The sequence below is a fragment of the Lissotriton vulgaris genome, chromosome 1_1 (genome assembly GCF_964263255.1).
Source record: "Lissotriton vulgaris chromosome 1_1, aLisVul1.2, whole genome shotgun sequence".
NCBI classification, from domain to species: domain Eukaryota; kingdom Metazoa; phylum Chordata; class Amphibia; order Caudata; family Salamandridae; genus Lissotriton; species Lissotriton vulgaris.
The window spans coordinates 836,612,777-836,635,898 of NC_141685.1; the positions used below are offsets into that span (position 1 = coordinate 836,612,777).

Consider the following 23,122-nt stretch of genomic DNA (forward strand, 5'->3'; position numbering starts at 1 on the left):
CCTCCGACAGTGGGTTGCATGAACCCAGTTCTTATGGCCAGCAACCTTCACAGCAGTACATGTCACCAACAAAACCTGTTATGGCTCCTTCCAGCGCAGCTCCAAACTTTTCTTCCTCTGAAAGTTGCCTAACAAGACGTAATCACCGAGCTGGATATGATGGCCGGGTCCCTCTGGTGTAGAAGGTAGGAACTCTCGCACCTGTTGGTGAATAGAACGCAAACTCTCTGTTAACTGGCCATGGTAATCAAGCAGTACAGGGTAGTCAATATCAGAAAGTCTACGAGGACGTGGGATGGCCCAGACATTTGCAGTGTGTCCAAACATGACCTCTTAAGGAGACAATCCTGTCCTAGAATGAGAGACCCTCACAAATTAATTGAATCACTTTTGCGTTAAAATTACTTCAGTTGTCACCCCAGATAACTTGGGGAAAGCCAAAACAAGGAAAGAACTCCTTCAGGAGTACCTTTGCAGTTCTAATGGCCGTATGGTCTTTAGTGGGGTAAGCCTCAACCCATTTGCTGAATGCACATACAACCACCAAAAGATCCTTAAGATTATTATATCTCTCTAATTAAATATAGTCCATTTGAAGGACTTCAAAAGGAAAAGTGGGTGGTGCAAAATTACCCGGTGGTGTAAGGGTACCCTTCCCTGGATTATGCATGATGCAGACCATGCAATATTTCACCAAATGTGCGGCTGTCTTAGAGATATTGTCATTCTGCCATACAACTTACATATGCCTTTTGCACTAATATGAGCTAGACCATGCGCCATAGTAACCACAGGAAGAACATATGCATTTTGTAACATCCATCCCTGCTTCCCTGATTAATCAATCCAATATCCTTCCTCATTTAACTGTGCTGTACTTTCCTGCTATTCTGCTAATTCTTCCATTGTGGCTTCATTTTGTATTTCCTTTACACTCTCAAGGGTATTCTCAAACATGACAACTTCAGGGACCAACCTAGCTGGACCTGCTACAAACATAAGTTTCATCTTTGTTCGGGCCGTTTCCTTAGCTGTCTGAACTGCAAAAGCATTTCCTCTACCCACATCATCAGTTACCTTCCTGTGAGAACTACAATTGATTATGGCCAACTTCTTGGGGAGCGTTAAAGTGGACAAAAGCCTTAATATGAGGTGCCCATGCCATCTCTGACCGGAGTTGACCTAAATTATGTGCGGCCCCAAAGGCATACTGGCTGTCAGTATATATGTTGACAACCAGTCCCTCGCTCAATTTGCAAGCTCGAATAAGAGCAGCGAGCGCAGCAGCTTGAGCTGACTGATTGGGAACCTGTGATGTCTCTACTACCGTGCACAACGTAGTGATAGTGTAACCTGCCATCTTGTAATTTAAATTTAAAAAGGAGCCATCAACATATAGTTCTCCTTGGGGGTCAGATAAGGGAATATCAGTAAGGTCTACCCGTCCCTTCGTCTCTTCTTCTGCTGTCCTGTAGATACAAGCATGCTTTTCGACAACCTCATTCTCAAAAGGGAGGGGTAGTAACGTGGCCAGATTCAGAGTGGCACATCTTTTAATTGTAATGTGTTTAGCAAACAATGTCAATTCATAGCCAGTAAAACGTGCACTAGTGAGGTGCTGTGTCTTTGTCTTATTCAAAAGTGTATCCACAGCATGGGGCACCAGAACTGTAAGGTCAGTATCCAGCACGAGTCCAGCCGATTGTCTGATTGAAGTGGCCACAGCCACGACTGCTCTTAGAAAACTCGGGAGGGCCTTTGCGGCGGAATCAAGCACAGCAGAGAAATAAGCACACATCCGTTACTTATCCCCAAATTTTTGTTTTGGGACAGAAAGCGCATAGCCAGCCAACTCGTGGACATAGAGCACAAACGACTTGCCATAGTTAGGTGTACCAAGCACTGGAGTGGAGTAAAGTAAAGTTTTCAATTGTTCAAAAGACCGCTGACATTCGGGCGTCCAATGCAAAGGCTCATCCACTTCTTTAGTTGTTAATGAAAGCAAAAGGTTTGATTAGTAGCGAGTAGTTTGGGATCCACTGGCGACAGTAGCAAAGTAATACCTATAAAAGCACGTACATCTTTCTGAGTTTGTGGAATGGGCATTTTAACAATGTTACTGGTGCGCTAAGAGATCAACCTCCTATCCTCCTTCGACAGTAGGTGATCTATGTAGGTGACCTCCTGTCGACAATACTGAAATTTAGAAAGGGAAACCTTATGTCCATGATGGGCCAAATGCACCAACAATTTAAAAGTACTATTTCTACAACCCTGTCCCATATTAGCAGTTACATACTGCACCAATACATTACCTGAGAGAAGCGACAAGGAATCCAACTGACCCTTTAATGCTTGACTGCAGATACTAGGACTCTCTGTATAGCCTTGAGGAGCGCAACAGAATCTAAACCTCCTACCAGTCAGTGTGAACCCAAACAAATATCTACTGTCTGGATGGATAGGAATACTAAAGAAAGCATTTTTCAAATCAATAATAGAGAAAAATGTACCGCTAGAAGGAATCATTGTCAAAAGCGCAGTGATATCAGGAACCACGGGGAAGTGTGGAACCAATATTTTATTAACGTCACGCAGATCAATCACAAAACGATAAAAAATCATCACCATCCTTAGATGAACCTGAGGGTGCCCTTTTAAGTATCGGAAGAATATGAAAAATATCACCAGACGTTTCCTCAACTACTCCCTTTTGTATGATAATAATCTGAAGAAGAGCCCGTTCTCCTGCCTGCGGTATCTTATACTGAGGAATATAAGGCAAAACAGTTTTCTCTTTGACCTGTATAGAAACTGCTGGTATATGCAACCACCCTACATCCGTGTCACCTGTAGACCATAGAGTGGGTGGCACATCAGCAAATTCAGCCGCAAGGGGCGCATCCCGGGACAAACATTGTTTAGTACTCTCATCCAATATCATCGTAATATAGACACCCGCAGGACAGCAATAAATTGTCATACAACTTCTTTAACAAATCCAAACCCACCAAATTCTCTCCACAGCTGCACAATGGAGACTCCACAGTAAAAGGACCAACAGTCAATGCAAGGTAGCGTGAAATGGGGTTTACAACCGGTACACCTGAAAAACCAACCAAAACATTATTGTGGCCAGACAGGGCTGCCCCAGGGACCATATGTCGAGAAACAGAACCTTTTGTCGCACCTGTGTCCACCAAAAATTCCTTAGTCGAGCCTTGCAAATCAGCTGTGACATAAGGACAATGCTGATCTACAAGTATCAGAACTGGTCCCTCTCCCTGGCTGTCCAAGCTATAGGACGTACCAGTCGTCTCATCCATATCGTAATCATCATGATAATACCGGCCATCTCAAGGGTCATCAAAGTAACTATTATCAGAACGACCCTGTGAGACCATAACATTCTGATCTCTCTCCATCCCCGACCTCCTCCACCAGGACTGCGTCCCCTAGGAGCTGCAACTTTCTGTAAAATCACAGGGCACTGGCTACGCCAACTACCCTCCTCCTTACAATAGGCACACTGATTTGGCCCTAAAGGTGTTGTTAAAGGCTGTCTACTGGTACGTCGAAGCAATCTGGAAGGACCACCCCATCCCTTACTATTTCCCTGAAATGCTTGCTGTAACAACACCTTCATCTTTAAATCCTTGTGTTTCTTATCAGTCCTATCCTTTTCTTCCTAATCTCGGTGTTCATAGTACTGGATCATATTCAAAATAACAGAGGGGAAGAGGTGGACCAAGTACTCTCAGACGCCTGTAAATGAGTCGTAATTTCAGGAAGAAGATTAGAAACAAATCTGTTCACAAACAACTGTACTCCTCCTTCAATAGACATATGCTGCCCACTATAACCCCAAAACATATCTTTAAACCGGGTAAAGAAATCAGACACACTTTCATCCTACCTCTGTTGACAAACTGCCAACTTATCCCAACTTACCTTCTTGAGCGGAATAAGGGAACGCATATATGTAATAATGCAGCCTGGCAAAGCAAGTATCTCAGCTCGGGGTTTATCGGCTGGCTTCCTTTCCTGATCCCATCCTTTAATCACATCCCATGCACTACCCACCTCCGCGATATGGTCTTCAGTATGTACCTGTCTCCAAACATCAGCCGGAACGAGAAGACCAAAGAACATTTCAATTGCAGCAAGAGTCATTACAGTAGAAGAGGCAGTGTCTGTCAATTCTTTATAATAGGCTGTAGGATCAGGTAAATTAGCCTTAAGGGCTAAAACCTCACTCCTCTTCCATGGAGTATTAACCCATTGTTCCTGAAAACAGGCCGCTACAGCCGGTCTAGTAACATTTCTGCACTGGTCCGTTATGGCATGGATTTCTGGGTGATATATAGGATGGACCTCCCGCATCGGAAACTGAGATACCTGAGTAGGGCTCCTCTCATGTAATCAACCCCTGTAAGCAACTAAAGTTGTAACATTCCCAAATACTTGCCCTGGCTCCAAGTCAGCAGCATACATACGATCTCTAATATTAAATGAAATTTGAGGCACTTCTGTCCCAATTTGTTGTTGCCAAAGACTAGTCAATGTAGCAGACTTATGCTTAGGGGCATGCTGCTGTATAAAGGGTTCAAAATCTTGCATGACTTCCCAAACATCCTCCACACTATAGATCGCATTATGATCCCACCACACAGCCTGGTCAGCTATTCATTGTCTCTTCATCCCGAACCAATGATCGCACTAACCGGCCTATTCGCTCCTTGAATTTTGTCCAATCTCTATCCTCAAATCCGCATACTGGCGTCTCAACATTCAAAAGTGTCGGAGGATGAAAAACCATGGAAGGAGAGACAACAGAAGTGACAGGTACCATCGTCGCTGGCGCTTGCACTGGAGGACAGAGAACAGAGGATACAGGAGTCAAAACAGTAGGTGTACTAAGGGTCACAGTTGCCAAAGACTGCGAGGGTAAAGAAGGAGTGGGAGGTGCCGTAGCCACAGCCGTCGAAACAACAGCCGTGGATACAGGAACAGCCGAAGCAGACGTAACAGGCTGCTGTGACTGTAAGGAAATGGCGGGATATATCCTCTGTGGGGCATAAGGGGGAGGGGTCGAGTATCTAACAACTCCTCTACAAAAGTATTGTCGTCTTCTTTGGTCAAATAAGACTTCTCAATATGCAATTGAAATCTCCTATCCTCACATTCAATTCCAGAGTCTTGTTTTTTTATGTCATATGCCATAGCTTTCTGTGACAGTGTTTGCATTTTCCTCTTCCGTGCATTTCTCCATTTTAACCGTCTCTGTCTAGCCTACTTCTGCCAAGTTCTGAGAGAATAAAAATAGACTCCTTTTTTCAAAAATAATTGCTCCCGTAAAAACCCAATTTTTTGTTCATCAAAAGTGCCAGTCAACGGCCACTGCAACTCGGCATTGTCCCTCGTATATTTGTGACATAATGTACTAAACATAATAGGGCCAAGACAATACATCACATACTTTTAAAAAAATTGGGCTGCCTTCAGGAGGCGCCGGCTGAGCTTCTTCCAATCGAGCATCTCCAGAACAACAACAACAACACGAATACAAGATTTTACTAAGACTAGGAATTTTAAAAGGAAAACAAGTTTGCTGCTTTTACCTAGCAAAGTAATTGCAAATACCTTTATCAAAAACGATCCTCAGACCGTACAAAACTCACACCACAATGGTACCATATCCACAAAGAACCAAAACAAACTCACCTGAGTAGGGCAAATGGACCAATTCTCAACTGCCAACTCTTCAGACCAAACGGTCAGATCCAAGGGTTTCGCCGTTCAGGACTCCAGTCAGGATCACCACTGGGCGAGGCACCGTCCAGCAGGTCAGAAGGGGCAGCTGCGAGCAAATAATACTCTTTGTGCAGGGATCCCTGAGCCGTCAGTCCAACCCGACAATGTCCTCAGCCTCCCCATCATCTGCGGAAAGGGGATGGATCAATCACCTGAAGGAGTCTCTGTTCGGGCACCAACTGAAGGAAGTGGCCCGATTAGTGTCACCGAGTCACTTATGACCACCTCTCAGCCTTCCATACCAAATGAAGAGTCAGTCAGACAGTAGAGGATATAAACCAATATTTGTTTATTCATATACACAGAGTGGAGCCCAGTCTGCCCAGTCGCTAGGAGTGCTGCAGAGGGACTGAAATCAGCAAGCAAAAAGAGACATCATGTAGATCTCGCTACTGGGCTGAAAAACGACCACAGGGGAATTTTCCAGGCAGATGCAGCTGGACAGTGAAATACAAAAAAAATACGTTTTGATTCTCATTTCTCACACCACCTAATACAACCCAAGGTCGTTTTACCCTGCCCCGCCACCAGACAAGTGGGAGAGGGCCTCTATCTAGTGAGAAATGTATGAACTAATATGAACAGTCTATTCATTAGTGAAGCAAAACCTAACATTGCAGAAACGAAACATAAGAGGCATTTTCTCCGAAATAGCAAAGGATTAGTTTAGTTTGTGGTTCAAAATGGCACCTGAATAGAAAATGGTGCCACAAATGCTAACTTACATAGGGCTATGCGCAAACATGAATGTTTCAATTCCAACATGTGCACGCTTTTTTGTTTGTTTTACAAAGCAGCAGATACACATTATGGCCTCTAAGGGGTGGTACAGTAGATGAAGCAAGATGTGGGGTCTCTGCGTTTTTAATAAACTGTTGAGAAAACACCTGTTTCATGGGACTATGGCTTTCATTGATGAAGTAGGTGCTGTAGCATGAGGGCCCAGGGATGTGAGGAGCCCACTACACTCATTTTATAATTGTCTTAATTGCTGCACCTGTGAGAAGGCCCAGGAGATAGGGTAGCCCTTTTTTGGGGGAAAGGGTGCTGATACTGCATACTCCATACTCTGGCCTAAGAGTGATGGCCCTGGGCCGGAGGGGCTTGTTGGTTCCGGGTGACAGTGGCAGTGGAGACAGTTTACTTCACAGGACCTTGGCCATCCCTAGTGCAGCATGTGCAATGGCACCAGGGCCCAGGATGTGGTAGCAAACTGCTCCGCAATTATGACTATCTTTTACTACACAAGAATATAGTGGAGGCTCATGTCTTTGGAATTATTAGTGCCCAGGCGCTCTTGCTGTGCCAGTGATCCTTCAGGCCTTGAAGTGATGGCCAGGGAAAGGGGATGAGATGTGGGGCCTCATCTCCTCCATAAAAAAAGGGCAGAAGAGTCTGAGGAGACAGACTGCTGGGCCCTAGCTATTATCAGTACAGAAGGTGTGGTGGCAGTGGCCACTATACCCTAACTAACCAAAAGGAAGTAAGGCAGTCTATTTTCATTGCTATCATTAGGGCCCAGGGCACCCTTGCTGCAAAGAAGGTGGTGTTAAGATGTGGGGAGTATTTCTTACCCAAAGGGGAAGTGCCACACATCTTTAGGCAATGGAGCAATGAAATAGAGCACTGAGGAAAAAACAGAGTAGATAGCCTGCTTCATAGGGCAATAATAAAACATTAGTGCAGCAGTGCAGCTGTACTAGGACCTAAGGTTGTGAGGAGCCTATTCTACCCAAATTATGGGGCACAGTGTTCCTAGGCACATTTCTGTTTAATTTGATGCATTAACACTTAGAACTTTCACGCCCAGTGTACATTTTGGACTAAATAAAAGGTACCCTTGAAATGATTTCATAAGACCCGCCCATCCTTCCTGCACCTTCCATTGAGGCATGCCGACTTCTCCGTCCCAGGCCACCCTTGCTTAAAGTTGTGGTGGAGGACCGACTTGTACACATTTTATTCTGAAAAACAAATGTTGAAGACCTTTGATGTAAGAGAATTGCTTTCTGAAATATACAGCACTAAAGTGTGACAGTGTTAGATGTTAGCCAAACACTTTAGTTTAAGAAATTTCACAGGTACTCAGTATAGATCTGCCTTGGCGACTGCAGTATCCTCAGGAACGAGGGTCCACATGAAGAGCTTAAGTTTGGAAGCATTCAGAGAGGGGGTGATCTGAGGATCAGAACCTCATCTCAGCTCAGCGCAGATCTGGTAGGGGTGAGGGCAGTGAGTGAAAGTAAAAACGGGGTCATCTCGTGGCCTGGCCTGGTTCCTTGGGATGGTGAAGGTGAAACGCTGGAAGAGAGTGGTGAAGAAGAGAAATAGCTCCATCCTGGCTAGTTGCTCCCCCAAGCAGACGCGGTGACCTGGAGGTAAGCGTGGGAAATAGAGAAAGGCAAAATATTAGACCATCGTAGGAACAAGAAGGCAAGAAAGTGCAAGTGCTTCAATTACGCTTTTGGGAGACAATATCATATATTTCTGCGGATAGCATATTTGGAAGTTCATTTAGTTTTGGAAGTCTGAAAATGTCCCTTGATTTTAAATCACTTCTATGGCGAACACAGTGAAACTCAGTATTGAGGTACTAGACGGAATCATCCAGACTTCGATTTTCCAAGCCTAAAACAAAACTTAAGGTAGAGCATTCAATTTAATGATCCTTATTCATCAACGGCAATAATGTATTCTGTGATCAAATTGATAACAGTGAATGGAGACCTACCATGAATTTAGAAACAGAGGCGTTGAAATACAAAAAATGGATATGGTGCTTGAAATACCAATATATTTTATAATCATTCAGTTTCCTGTTATCAAGCAAAACATGTTGAAACATCTTAATCCTCTAAAATGACAAGTTTTGACTGATAAATGCTAAGCCCTTTTTTTCAGTAAAACCATTATGTGAGAAATTGTATTATTGGTTGGACTGGTTGTGAGACCTCATCAATGATCATGTCACTATTCTGTATCATGTCAGGTCAGGTGACTATAATTGAAACCCTAGTTCAGTGCTGGGTAACTGTGCCCAGTGCTGTCAGGCTTAACTCAAAGGAAACAACCGTAAAGCATTTACTAATACTAAACAGTTCATAAGTTAAAAATACAACATACGGTGTGGCCAAGCCTCATGGCCATATGGACTTAATCCAGAAGTTACGCCCAGCACTAAGCAACTTCACCATTAACTGCCAACCTATTATGCCTACATGGATCGGGTGATCAGAGTGCCAGGGTGGCCTGGACTGGCCCGGACTAGCCTGACTTGGTGTTGATGACCCACTGTAAGGGAGCATCATGGCTGTGGCCTGAGGACAACGTGCCAACAAGGTGACAACGGCGCTGACCTGGGAACATCGGACAGGGCAGAAGCGAGATGACGAGCCAGACTGCTGCTGAACATACCTTCACGGCCCGAGGAGTACTTGATGAGCGGTTTGTGGTGTCTGGGTCCGTGCCGCTGGGACGGAACTGGAACCAACTGCGCCTGCCTGACTCCAATATGGCGGCAACCAGGAGGCGACCATACAGGCTCTCTGTGACAGTGGAACACATTGGGGGCCGTTGCTTTGCCCGACGGTGCTGTAAGAAGCAAACTGGGTACCATTTTTCTGAACCTCCATGCCGTTAAACCACCTACATGGGGGGCTGCATGCTGTGTGCCCTGAGACTCAGTGAGTGGGTGGAGTGGGCCCGGCCTGAGCTGCTGGATAGCACGACAATCGGCTCCTTAATCCTGAAGCCTCCTGCTGCTAGGCCAACAGGCCCATGGTGGATGGTAGGCCCTTAGGTACTCTGGCCGGGGGGCCTTCCCCCACTGAGACCCCTGTCTGCTTGCTTTGCCATTAGGAACCTCGCACATAATCTCTGCCTTTGCTTCCCACTACCGGTTACAAGTCTGGCTCCTCTTGATCAGACACCCTGCTGGCTTACTTGCTGACATGATCCCCTATACTTCCGGGCCTTTGGGGTCCATGAGCCAGGTGGGATCGGGTGAAGAGATCTACCGCGTGGGATGATCTTTCTAGCTGGTGGTGTCTGCAGGGCCTGAGTTACTTGTATCCACTTGCCTGGTTGTCAGTGGTCCGTCTTGCATGGAGGGTATCACACTTACCCAAGGGCTTGTATTTCCTTGTGGTGTACCTGAGGGAACCATGGCCCCCTTTGATCTTCTGTGAAGCAGGTTGGACACTTCTTTATGACACCTAAGAAGGCCCAGTCTAATAGCGTCACCAGTTATTATACCCAGATGGCAGGGTCTAGTCAAAAGACCAATAGGGGAGTGATGGCCTTGTCTAAAGATGACCTCCTGGCATCGCTAAGAGAATTTAAAAAAGAGTTCAGGGTAGAAATACAATCGGACTTAATCTTCATCCTTGGGTACTCTGAGGAAGGACATCAAAGCTCAGCCCTGGCCCCCTCTGAACTCAGAGGGGGCCAGGGCTCTGGATCGACAAGTAGCCCCATTAGAAGTGGACACAGAGCATATTCACTTCAAACTGAGGTCAGCCCCCCTCATACGCGAAGACTTAGAAAATCGCCCTAAGTGCGATTACATGTCCATCATGGTGCTGGAGGAGGGGGCAGAGGGCTCCGATTTACAGGCTTTTGCAGTGGGCAAGTCTTCTAGCCTGAGGTACAACTGGAGAGAGTTCACAGAAGACGGGAGATAGCACTCGTGCTAGAGACATTTTAGCCAAGCTACATTCCTTTAAGACCAAGGAAAAAACCTTGCAGGAGGCCGACAAATGGGATCCAGTCTAGTTCCAGGGAGCTTCCTGCTCTTTGTTTCAGGATGTGGCCCCTGCCACCCGGGCGAGATGAATGAAACTCAAACCGGTCACAGATCATCTTCACAAGGAACATGTGAAATATAGATGGACATATCCTTTTGACATATCCTTTCAATTTAAAATCAAATCGCATCACTTCTCTGACTTGGAGGGAGTGGCAGAACTGCTGGGTCTTGATGTCTCCGATCCACAGGGGGAAAATGGAGTGCATAAGAGAACCTTTCTCGGACCAGTCTCGTGTCCGTTTTACATTAGGTAAACAAGTCTATGCCCCTGATCATCTCCATTCCCTCAGAGGTATTGTACGTGAGAACTGTCTTTATTCCTTATGCCCATCCATGAATGAAAGCACCTGTCCACACTGTTCTTTTACATTTAAACCATCTCTGAAAGCCCAGCCCGCAAGTAAGGAACAGGCACCTTATAGAATGCTGCTTTTGAATTGTAGATCTTTGCCCAAACATTCCACTGAAATTTTTATGCTATTAGAGGATGAGCTCCCTGATGTTTTATTCCTAACTGAAACCTGGCTCAATAATGAGTCGGACTCAGTCTTGTACAAACTTGTCGTCCTGATTACCTCATCCAGCGGTTACACTGCAAAAGCGGTAAAGGGGGAGGAATTGCTATTATATATAAAGACCAATTTAAATGCTGCGTCACAGCTGACCCGCTATCTAAATGAGGGAACTTGGAATTCTCAACTAGCTTTTCACCTACCTACACGTTCTCGGGCTTATTGATCTACCATCTTCTAGGAGCACCATGACTATTTCTTAAAACATTGAGTAAAACTGTTGCCAACTTAGCCAGTCCCCCTTCCAATTTCACGGTATTAGGAGACCTCAATCTGCATTTAGACAACCCCAATACCTCTGTTGCTTCTCAGTTAGTCAGAAATCTCCCAGCGCTCCATCTTAGCCAAAAAGTTTCGGGAGCTACTCATATTAAAGGCCATCTACGGGACCCTATCTTCACCAATAGTGAGGAACTCTCGGTAGGGGCCCCAAGACTGCTCCATTGCCAGATCACTTCTCGATCCCCCTGTCATGGGCCAATATGGGTCCACTGTCTTTATTCAGTATGGTAAGTAGCCAGGAACATTTATGGTCTAAGCTTCCTCCCCTGGCACACTGGGTCACAGCTCTTCATGCCACTACACCTTTCTGTGAGTCAAACCCTATTGTAGCCAATGACACATTTAACAAGTGGATCCAGCTTTCTTTAGACCATGCTCTCCCAAAAAAATCCATTCTCAAAAAAGTCAGGTCCCAGATTTCTCCATGGTATTCACCATAGCTACGCAAACTTAAACACGTTTGTAAAAATTAGAAACAAAAATATAGGAAGGCGATTAAAATCTATAAAGCTGAAATTAAATGCGCACAAGCTCGCTTCCAACTCCCCACTGGAAATCTTCTGCATCGTTAAAACCCTCACTAAACACTCCTCTCCACAAGCTACATCTGATGGCGCCCTTGCCCGCTGTAATAACCTGGAAGAATTATTTTACAAGAAAATTCACGACCTATATCTTACCTTCCCTCATGCCACTACCTACAAGGACCTGCCCTCTGCCCCCCATGGCTATGATCCCTTCCGGCATCCTAGTAACATTTGAACATATTCCTCTACTTGATCTCAAATCTCTGGAATCCATTCTGGCCCGTGTTAAATCAGGATCGCCTAGGGACCCAGCCCCTCCTCATGTTCTGAAACTAGTGGCTGGTACAATTCTCTCAGTGATCCGCGAATTGATTAACACCTCCATCTCCTCGGGAGTGGTTCCTTTACCTTGGAAATGTGCCATGGTGAAAGCATTACTTAAACAACCCAATCTTGATCCGGAGCACTTAGGGAATCATCAGGCTATCTCCCTCCTCCTGTGATTAGTAAAATACTGGAAAGGCATGTTAATTCAGTGCTATTTGGATTCCTAGAATCTAACAACTTGCTTCACCCTTCACAGATGGGCTTCCGGCCTCTACATGGGACTGAGATAGCTCTCCTAGCAGTGGCTGAAGAGTCCAGGAGGATCTTGGACCAGGGTGGCACAGCGGCTATTATTCTCCTGGACCTCAGCGCTGCCTTCGACACCGTCTATTACAATATCTTGACCCTCAGACTTAGGAGTCTTGGAGTGTTGGGGTGTTATTACCTGGCTGCAATCCTTCTTAGAAGACAGATCTTTTCAGGTCTTTGAAGGAGATGTTGTTTCTAAGCGTATGTCTCTTAGCTGCGGTGTCCCTTTGGGATCCTCCCTGAGCCCCACGTTATTAAATATATACATGAGGCCGCTAGCCGAAACAGTCCACCCTTTTGGCATAAAAATAGACACATACGTCGACGATGTTGTGGCATTAAACCACCCAGAAAACTCTTCTGCTAGCTTAGGCCCCTGTCTGGAGGAGGTTGCCAAACGGAAGGAGTTCTCCTGCTTAAAACTGAACGGAGACAAGACGGAGCTTATGCTCCTAGGCAACTACCCACTTTGTAATTCAGGGCTATTGTGGCCAAACTGCCTTGGCCCTGCCCCACCACCAAAGAATCAGGTCAGAAGCCTGGGCATGTGGCTGGATCGCTCCCTGACTTTTGACCATCATACAGCGAAACTGTCTTCCACATGCTATGGCATCTTAAGGATTCTTCAAAAGATTCTTCCTCTCCTTCCACTAATCATAAGAGGGATAATGGTCCTGGCTCTGATTCCCTCACACCTGAAAATGCGCTCTATCTGGGAGCTCCTCAGGCCACCACCAACAGATCATTCAAAACTGTGCAGCCTGTATGCTCCTAGATATTCCTTATCTGCAATCTGTCAAACCTGCTTTGAAGACTCTGCACTGGCTGTTGATATTGAAGAGAATGACATTTAAGGCTCTTTGTATCACTCACAAGTCTTTCTGGGGGAAAGGACCGGCAATCAATAAATATATCATCAACCCCTTATCACCCTAACAGAAGTTTATGCTCAGCGAACCTTTTGCTTGCCGTTGTTCCAAAAATAAAGAGACCAAGAAGCGCCTGCCGCTCCTTTACCTATAATGAGGCTAGGCTTTGGAATACCCTTCCTCTGTACATTCGGCAGGAATCCAACGATTTGCCTTTCTGAAAATTACTTAAAACCTGGCTTTTCAAAGTAACTGCCCAGTAAAAGGTGTTCTGTCGGTCCGCGGCTGCAGATTGCGCTAGGATGTCTTAGGGTAGCTATGCGCTTTATAAATGTTTCTTTAATTTAATTTCATTTATTCATTAGTGCAGAGCTTCAGCTCTTAAGTTTCGTAGTTTTACTGAGTTATGTTTTGTTTTTGAATGCATGTCCAGAGCGTTCGATGGCGGGGTGGGTGGGGGGTGCTGGGCGGTGAGGGACACAGGGGATGGATACACAGAGACACTTGTCCTCCTTTACTTATATACCTGACATACCTGACAGCACAGAAGGGTACCTAACTATGTAGAATCGTGGTGGTCACCCTAGGCACCTGGAATCTTAAAGGCCTTAATTTCCCTTATAAATGGTACAAGTTCTGGAAATATATGTTAGACCGCTGGTTTTAAATGTTAGACTCCTGGTTTAAAATAGTAGACCTTCAAGAAACCCACATCAAAAAAACACAGGTTAAAACATATCCTTGACAAGCTCTATACATAATAGGGTTGCCCTGTTATTTCACTCCTTCCTTATCAGGGAGTACTTCCGGACAAACAGCCACCACAACACTGATTTGTTACGCTTTCAGAGCAGTGTTAACGGAAAATGCATCTCACTTATGTCTACTCTAATGCGGAACAAGACTAAAGAGTTTTTGGCACTAGAGGAAGAACTCCTCCAATTTGAAAGAGCTCATAAGGCATTCCCCACCCATTTTCTTCAGCGGAAAATGACTGCGCTGAGGGGTAGGATTGTCACCATATATGCCAACAGAGCAGAACTTACCCTTTTGCACCTCAGATAGACTATGTATGAGGGGGAATAAGGTGGGCACTCACTTGGCCCAGCAGTTAAGGGCGAAGCAGGGAAAAGACTATATAGGACTAATTAAGGAATCTAATGGGAACTTGACCACTATGGAAGAGGGGAAGGCAGGGACCTTTCAAACTTTTTATTAGACCCTATACATTAAAGGCCCAGTGATCTCCCACACGCAACTAGACTTTCTGGCCTACAACACCATCCCAAAAATGTCACCATACAAAGAGGAACTCCTAGATGGGCCCATTCTAGCAGATGAAGTAACGGAACAATCGACTGAAATTGCACAATTTGCAGGACTGGATGGACTTACGGCACGATTATATAAAACATTTAGTTCTGACCTGACACCTTACCTGATCACTCTTTTTAATTCCTTTACTGAGACATGAGTTGTAACGCCTTCCATGGGGGAAGCCCTTATTAAAGCAATCTCAAAGCCGTGTTAAGACCCAAGTACATGTCCGTCATACCGACCGATCGCACTGTTAAATCTTGATGCAAAGCTGTACACTAAAATACTAGCTAATTGGTTGAAAGAAGTCATGCCTCATCTGACCCACCCCAACCAGGCACACTTCATTTAAGGGTGCCAAACACATGACAATGTTTGGTGTGCGATCCATTTAATAGAAAAAGCCACCAAGAAAAGGATACCCACAGTGCTGTTGGCATTAGAAGCAGAGAAGGAGTTTGACCGGTTAGACAGCTTCTTCCTTTTTCACACATTGCGGCAATTCAGTTTTGGGGATACATTTATTACACAAATTCAAGCCGTTTATGCCTGCCCTCCTTCAAGAGTCTTCATTAATGGGACAGGCTCTGACTATTTTTCCCTGGAACAGGGCACGCGCCAGGAGTACCCTTTGTCCCCCTTCTTGTTTGCCCTAAGCATCGAACCCTTGGCAGCCAGAATACAGGCTCCCCCTCTCATCCATGGAATTCCCTTTGGGTCAGTCAATCCCAAGTTATCATTGATTGCGGCCGACGTCCTTTTGACCTTCAAACATCATTGAGGGCCCTGCAGGCAGAACTCTTTGAGTCTGAAGTGGTGGCAGGGTTTAAGGTCAATCTCACCAAGTCTTTCCTACTGAATTTGACGGTTAAGCCTGGGGAGATGGAAGGATTGGCGTCCCATATCCCCTTCCATCTGGTGAGAAAGGAGATCACATACCTGGGTATCAAACTCACACCTCAGGTGAAGGACCTGTGCAAAGCTAACTATCCCCCACTTCTTCGTCAACTGCAACAAGACCTTAAGAAATGGGCCTCACTATACATTTCCTGGCTAGGTCGTTAAATGCTTTGGAAATGATGGTTCTCCCACAAAGGTTATACCTTTTTTAGGGGCTTACAATCGAAGTCAACTGGCAGTTTGTTACTTCCCTGCTCTCCATGCTCCCCACCCTCATATGACAGAATCACAGAGCACGTCTTCCTTAAAAACTCCTGACTCTTCCCAAAATGGCTGGGGGTTTAGCACTCTAGCTTCCCCCACTATTTGAAAGCGGCACAACTCTGAGTCTTACGCCCGTCCGCGCCTGGACCGCGCCCAGCGCCAGACCCCCTGGCCCTCGCATTGCCCAGCCCTCCCGCATTACCTACGATGCCACCACCCTCCTAGCCCTTAACCCCGGTCGCGCCCCCAACTGCGTCCAAGCCGCTCCTGGACACACCCATGGACCTTTCTCCTGCTACTCCTGCAAATTCATCGGCACCGACAACATCTCCGCTACGACCACACCACAGATTCCCGACCCCAACCACCTACAATGCATCCTTCTCAACACCCGATCGGTCCACAGACACGCCATTGACCTATCGAATCTACTAGAACCATCTCTCCAGACGTCGCCTTCCTAACAGAAACATGGATGAACGCTTCCTCCGCCCCAGACATCACCATTGCCATCCCTCAAGATTATAAGATCACACGCAAGGACCGTACCGGCCACACAGGAGGAATCGCTATCGTCCATAAAAAATCAATCCACATCTCTACCAGCTCTGACGTCAACCTCGCCAACTCTGAACACCTTCACTTCCAGATCCACATCGACCCCAAGACCACACTCAGAGGCACCCTCCTCTACAGACCACCAGGACCCCGCGCAAAATTCAGTGAAGACATCACAGACTTCATCACTCCACACGCGCTCCCCTCCAAAGATTACATCCTTCTGGGAGACCTCAACTTTCACCTTGAAAAGAACAACGACCGCAACACCACCACCCTCTTGGACAACCTCGCCAACCTCGGACTTAAACAACTGGTCACTTCCCCCACACACTCGACCCTATCTTCACCTCCAGCAATCATGTCTCCTTCAGCCACACTACGGATCTCCTCTGGACTGACCACAGCTGCGTTCACTTCACCTACAACAAGCCGAAACCCACCAACCACCTCCAACCTACTCTGCAAAGAAACTGGAACAAAATCACCATCGGCCAGATCTCCTCATCGCTACTTCTAAACACCCCAACCCACTCTTCTAACCCAGACCAAGCCGCCGCCAACTTCACCCTATGGTTATCCAACACCGCCGACATCCTAGCACCACTGAAAAAACGTCAAAGCAAACCTGGCAGCAAGAAGGCCTCATGGTTCAACGATGATCTTAAGAAGTCCAAGAAACTCTGCCGCTCCCTTGAAAAGGCCTGGAAAAAAGACCCAACCACTAGCACCAAGGACGCCTTCAAAAACGCCACCCGCACACACCACCAACTAATCCGAAAGGCCAAGAAATCAGCATTCAAGGATCGATTAGACAACAACGCCCACAACAGCAAGGAACTTTTCAACATCGTCAAGGAATTCACCAACCCCTCGGCCAACTCCAACGACATCACCCCCTCTCAAGCCCTCTGCGACTCCCTGGCTTTATTCTTCCACAACAAAATTGCAGACATCCACAACAGCTTCCACAACCAACCCGGAGACCAACCCACCCAACCATTTGCTGAACCTTCTCCCCCCTTGAACACCCTTTACGACTGGAACCCAATCTCCACTGAGGACACCATCCGCCTGATGAACTCCATCCACTCAGGATCCCCCACAGACCCATGTCCTCACCACATCTTCAACAAAGCAGACTCCGTCATAGCACCGCACCTCCGAGACGTCATCAACTGCTCCTTCAACTCCGCCACCTTCCCGGAAAGCTGGAAACACGCTGAACTCACCGCCCTTCTGAAAAAGCCCACAGCGGACCCCACCGAACTCAAAAATTACCGCCCCATATCGCTCCTTCCTTTCCCGGCCAAAGTCATCGAGAAAGCTGTCAACAACCAGCTCGCCGCTTTCCTCGAAGCCAACAAATCCCTCGACTCCTCACAATCTGGCTTCCGAGCAAAACACAGCACTGAGACCGCCCTCATCGCAGCAACAGACGACATTCGAACTCTACTGGATAATGGAGACACAGTCGCCCTCATCCTCCTCGACCTCTCTGCAGCCTTCGACACAGTCTGCCACAGCACCCTTTTACAACGCCTCAGAAACATCGGAATACAAGGAAAAGCACTTGAATGGATCACCTCGTTCCTCACCGGAAGAACCCAGAGAGTCCGCCTTCCACCATTCAAGTCCGAGGCCACTGAAGTCATCTGTGGCGTACCACAAGGATCCTCACTCAGTCCCACCCTCTTCAACGTATACATGAGCCCCCTCGCGGCCATCGCTCGCCAACACAATCTCAACATCATCTCCTACGCGGATGACACTCAACTGATCCTTTCTCTAACCAATGACCCCAGCACTGCCAAAACTAACCTACACGAAGGAATGAAAGAAGTTGCCGAATGGATGAAACAAAGCCGTCTGAAACTGAACTCAGATAAAACAGAAGTCCTCATCTTAGGTACATCCCCCTCTGCATGGGACGACTCTTGGTGGCCGGAAGCCCTTGGAAAAGCACCCATCCCGACAGACCACGCACGGAACCTAGGTGTTATCCTGGATTCTTCACTTTCAATGAACAGACAAGTCAGCGCCGTATCCTCATCCTGCTTCAACATTCTTCGCATGCTCAAAAAAACATTTCGCTGGATCCCCACCGAAACCAGAAAAACTGTCACCCATGCTCTGGTCACGAGCCGACTGGACTACGGAAACACCCTCTACGCAGGTACTACCGCTAAACTCCAGAAGAAACTCCAACGGATCCAAAACGCCTCAGCCAGGATCATATTAGACATCCCGCGTAACGAACACATCTCTGGTCACCTGAAAGACCTCCACTGGCTTCCCGTTAATAAGAGGATCACTTTCCGACTGCTAACCCACGCACACAAATCACTCTACGACATCGGACCAGAATGCCTCAACTCACGACTGTCCTTCTACACCCCCTCCCGCCAACTACGTTCTTCCAGCCAAGCCCTCGCCACTGTACCTCGCATCAACAAGTCCACCATGGGAGGCAGATCCTTCTCATACCTGGCAGCTAAAACATGGAACTCACTCCCCACTTACCTTCGCCTTACCCAGAACCACCTAGCATTCAGAAAGCAACTTAAAACATGGATATTTGACAAGTAATCCTCCTCCCCTCCCTAAGCGCCTTGAGACCCTCTGGGTATGTAGTGCGCTATATAAATTATTTGACTTGACTTGACTTGACTTGGGGGAGTCAGACAAACAGTGGCTCCACATGGACTAGGCTATAACAGGCCAAATGATTTGGGTTGGTCTCAGGAAATCTAAAGCTCACCACAAATGCCTATCTAAGTACACCAAATAAGACCACCATAAAAGCATGGGATGAGACTACTCGCCACTATGGTGTGACAACCTTTCCTCCCCAATACACCCCTTTTCACTTCAACCAAGCATTCCCGCCTGCACTGGTCCCAGGCCCCTTTGATGCGTGGCGAGAGCGGGTATGTCTCACCATCTCCCACCTCTTTCATGGAAGGAACATACTTACATTTGAAAATTGTTCTTGCGATTTCAATTTACCTACTACAGAGCTGTACCACTACACCCAAATTAAACACTGGATAACAATTTCTGAGATCGAAAAGGCAGCCACAAGAGATCTGCTCCCAATATAGAAATGTGTGCATACTCAGAGGGATAACAGAGGCATTATCTCGGTCCTATACTCTCTCCTGATCTTCTCGGCTGATGCTCCCGCTCCACGCCACAGGACCTTCTGGGACCAGGTTTTAGGGACGTTTATAACCATAGAGCAATGAAGGAAATTATGGAGCGACATGCCCAGTTTAGTCGATTGCTGGGTTTACAAGAATCCCACTATAAGCTACTCAATGATTGGTACTTGCACTCCGATAAGCTCCACAACATTTACCCAGACATATCGGACAGATGTTGGAGGGGGACAGATGTTGGATGATTTTTGCCACATTTGTTGGGACTGCCCTAACATTTGCCCCTGTTGGAATGAGATACTAGCTCAGATCAAAGATATTCTTGGTTACCCTTTACCCCAAACACCTGACTTTACCCTGCTGGGGCTGCGGGATCCTTCTCTCAAGCATTAAACAGTTGGGGATAGATCTATTGTGTGGATTTGTTTAGGAACCACCAGGATGGCCCTGGCGGCTGCTTGGAAGAAGCCGACGGCCCCCTCCTTATCTCAGTGGCCTGCTCGCCTCTGGCAGAGTCTCACCATGGAATGCTTGACAGACAAACTTCCGGACTCTAGAAAAGGCTTTGATTACATTTGGGGGCCTCTGGTGAGATAACTGTCAGTGGGTCTCCCTTATTCACCTGTCCCCACATGCACCAGGGCGCTTCATCTGTTCCAGACTTGAACCCTTCCCCATGCGGAAGCTTCTCCCAGCCAGCCTTATGGGCTTTCAGGGGAAATTGGTCCATGGCCGCTACTCCTAACCCCTGAATACTAATCAATACCTATGATGCACTGTACATGCAAGTTTTCACAGTTTCTTATGTTCCTTCCCTGTTTCAAAGATGTTGGGGGGGGGTGGGTTATATTGGGCTCCAGCGTAGCTCTTCGGTAATAAGCCGCAAGACAACATTGTTTGAACGGAAACTGTTGTGATTATTTATGTGTGAAACCACTATGTTTGACACTGATCTGTATTATGGCCATGCTTCTAACAAGTAGTTTTAGAAATTTCATGTTGAACCGCTTACGGTATATGCCCACGAAACTCATAAAAACAGTTTGAGAGAAAAAACACAATACGACACAATAAAAGTCCTACTCCAATATATAAAAATAGTAAGTTTTTATCTTTAAATAGACATCAAGTTATGATTTTTAAGTTTTCATAGATAGTTTATTTTGGAATACAATTCCTTAAAAACAGCACACATTTTCAATACATCCAACATACATATTTACTGCAATAAAAATACATGAAAGTCATTCATCTTAATTTACATTATACTGTTAAAGGTCTCATAAATATCACAATACCGCATCATAATATAGGCTAAAACCTCTCTTAAAAAAGTGTAAACTTAAAAATGTATAACAAATTCTTCCCAGTAGCCATCTCAGTTGTACATTGGTTATCCTAATGAAATAATGGCATCATATGATAGCATTAATATACCCTAAAATAACTTAGAGTAAACAGATATAGAACTAAAATGCTTGAGATCAGGTTCGTCCCTGAAACTCTTAATAAACTGATTCAGTCCCTTAACAACTAGAACAGCCTAGCTGTAACAAAAGTGGTTACCCCAATACAAGGTAGACCCACCCTTAGACAACGTATCATTAAATAAAAAAGGTTGAGGGGGAGCAACTTTTGATAAAACAAATTATCATAGATTCAAGCCACACTTCCTTCGCAGAAGTCCTACTGTACACAGAAACCTGCTTAGGCTGGTCACTACCAAATTAGAGGTGTCGCTCAGCAAAACACTATGGGCTGTTTGGTTGTGTCTTATGCCTAAGCAGAGACAAAATGGGCAAATCCAGTTATTTCTAGGCCGCTTGTAAGTGGTGCAACAAAACAATACATGTTCCACATTTTCTTTAGCCATGAGGTTGCACAGAGTACAGTAACAATTCCAAGTTCACCATTATTATTTTTCCACTTCATTCTATGTGCTCAAATGTCAAGAATGCCATAAAGGATTTTCAAATAATTTTTTTAGCTAACTGTGGGCATAGTACATCCATAAACAATTCAAAATGTGGAATTGGTTTACCCTCCAAAAATGTTGTGGATAATCTCCCCAATCTTGAGTTTTGATGTAGAGTACTCAAAGTATAATCCCAATTGACTTGTTTCATTTATTTTTTTTAAGACATAGGTAAGGACTCATGGCCTCATTTAAGAGGCCTTTTGCGGCACAGGAACGTCACTTTTTTGATGTTCAGGTGGTGGAATGTACTCCGGCATATTTACGAGGCTATGTAAAGCCATTTTAAGTGGCTTTTCATGGCCTTGAAAATCTGAGCCATTTTCACGCAGAACACTGCGTGAAACGGGCGTTCCATAGGAGTTGCTGTGGATGTTCCCATGCAAGACCCATAGAATCTGACACATTCCCAGATTTATGAGATATCGCAAACCTATGAATACATCAGAATCTACCCCCACCCCATAGGATGGCATTAGGGAGGCGCAACAAGGAGAAATGTTTTAATTTCTCCTCTTTTTTAGGTCGAGGACTGCGTCGCACTGCGTAGCAGTGTGGGCGGAGTTCCGAGATTTAATGTTTCTTAGTTAGGGGGCTTGAACCCGCCCCTCTTCTCCATTGGCTGGCCTCATAAACGCTGGCCAGCCATTGGAGGAGAGGGGCGTCAATCCCTTTAAGCCCCGTCTTTTCCGGATTCGAGGTCGTGTTTTTTAGGTTCTTTCTATCTGTGACGTCTTCAGTCACTCAAACCTAAAAAACACGCCCCCCAGTCTGAAAAGGATGGATCCCCTCCCCTCCTGGACCTCGCTGAACGTGCTGCCCGACGTTGTTTCAAAAGCAAATCAAAACGCCAAGGGACCTCCCTCCACAAGCGCTGAAGGAAAATAGCGGATTTACATTCGTTAGGTCCCGCGGGGCCAGTGAACACAGGTGCTCACATTTTGGTGCCCGCGTCCTTTCAATCCGAAGTCAGATGTAAACATCTCACTTTTTACACTTCTCGAGTCACTTGTGTGTCACAAGTTTCTTAAACACAATCACCAGGTGGTAGTGTGCATCTTGTTCACACCTGTCTAAAGGTGAAGATGGTACCAAACAGTAACTGGTGCAGTCCATCTGCTCTCTTCAAGTCATGTAAAAAACAGCTTTCCAAAGCCGCGTCAAAATATGAATCCGCCTTACCCTCCATATCGGGACTTACCAAAATCAAATTTTCACAATAAGCGAGGTAGAATATAGGTATGTCATTGTACCAGCAGTAATTCAGGCTGTGATTCAAGTTCCTCGGCTGCAACGCCTACAGTGTGGGTGGCGCAGCGCTTCGTGTAAGTGAAAATGGACTCAAGTTTGTCCTGGTGAATTCTGGCGATCCAGATGTGCACTAGTGAAACTGCAGCCTCCTGCCCGTACGTGCCAGCGGGTAAGGCACACCATAACTCG

General features: G+C 46.0%; 1 protein-coding gene across 2 annotated transcripts in view; it reads right to left on the reverse strand.

Moving 5' to 3' along the window:
* Window positions 1-6,081: 6,081 nt before the first annotated feature.
* The window catches only part of LOC147747983 (cytochrome P450 2D15-like), a 464,117-nt gene continuing 447,076 nt past the window's right edge, over window positions 6,082-23,122 (reverse strand). For both annotated transcript variants that reach the window (XM_086957535.1, XM_086957525.1), the window contains one exon: window positions 6,082-8,186. In XM_086957535.1, the coding sequence (XP_086813661.1) occupies window positions 8,008-8,186 (179 nt within the window). In that variant the 3' untranslated portion in view covers window positions 6,082-8,007. The remainder of the gene's footprint in view (window positions 8,187-23,122) is intronic.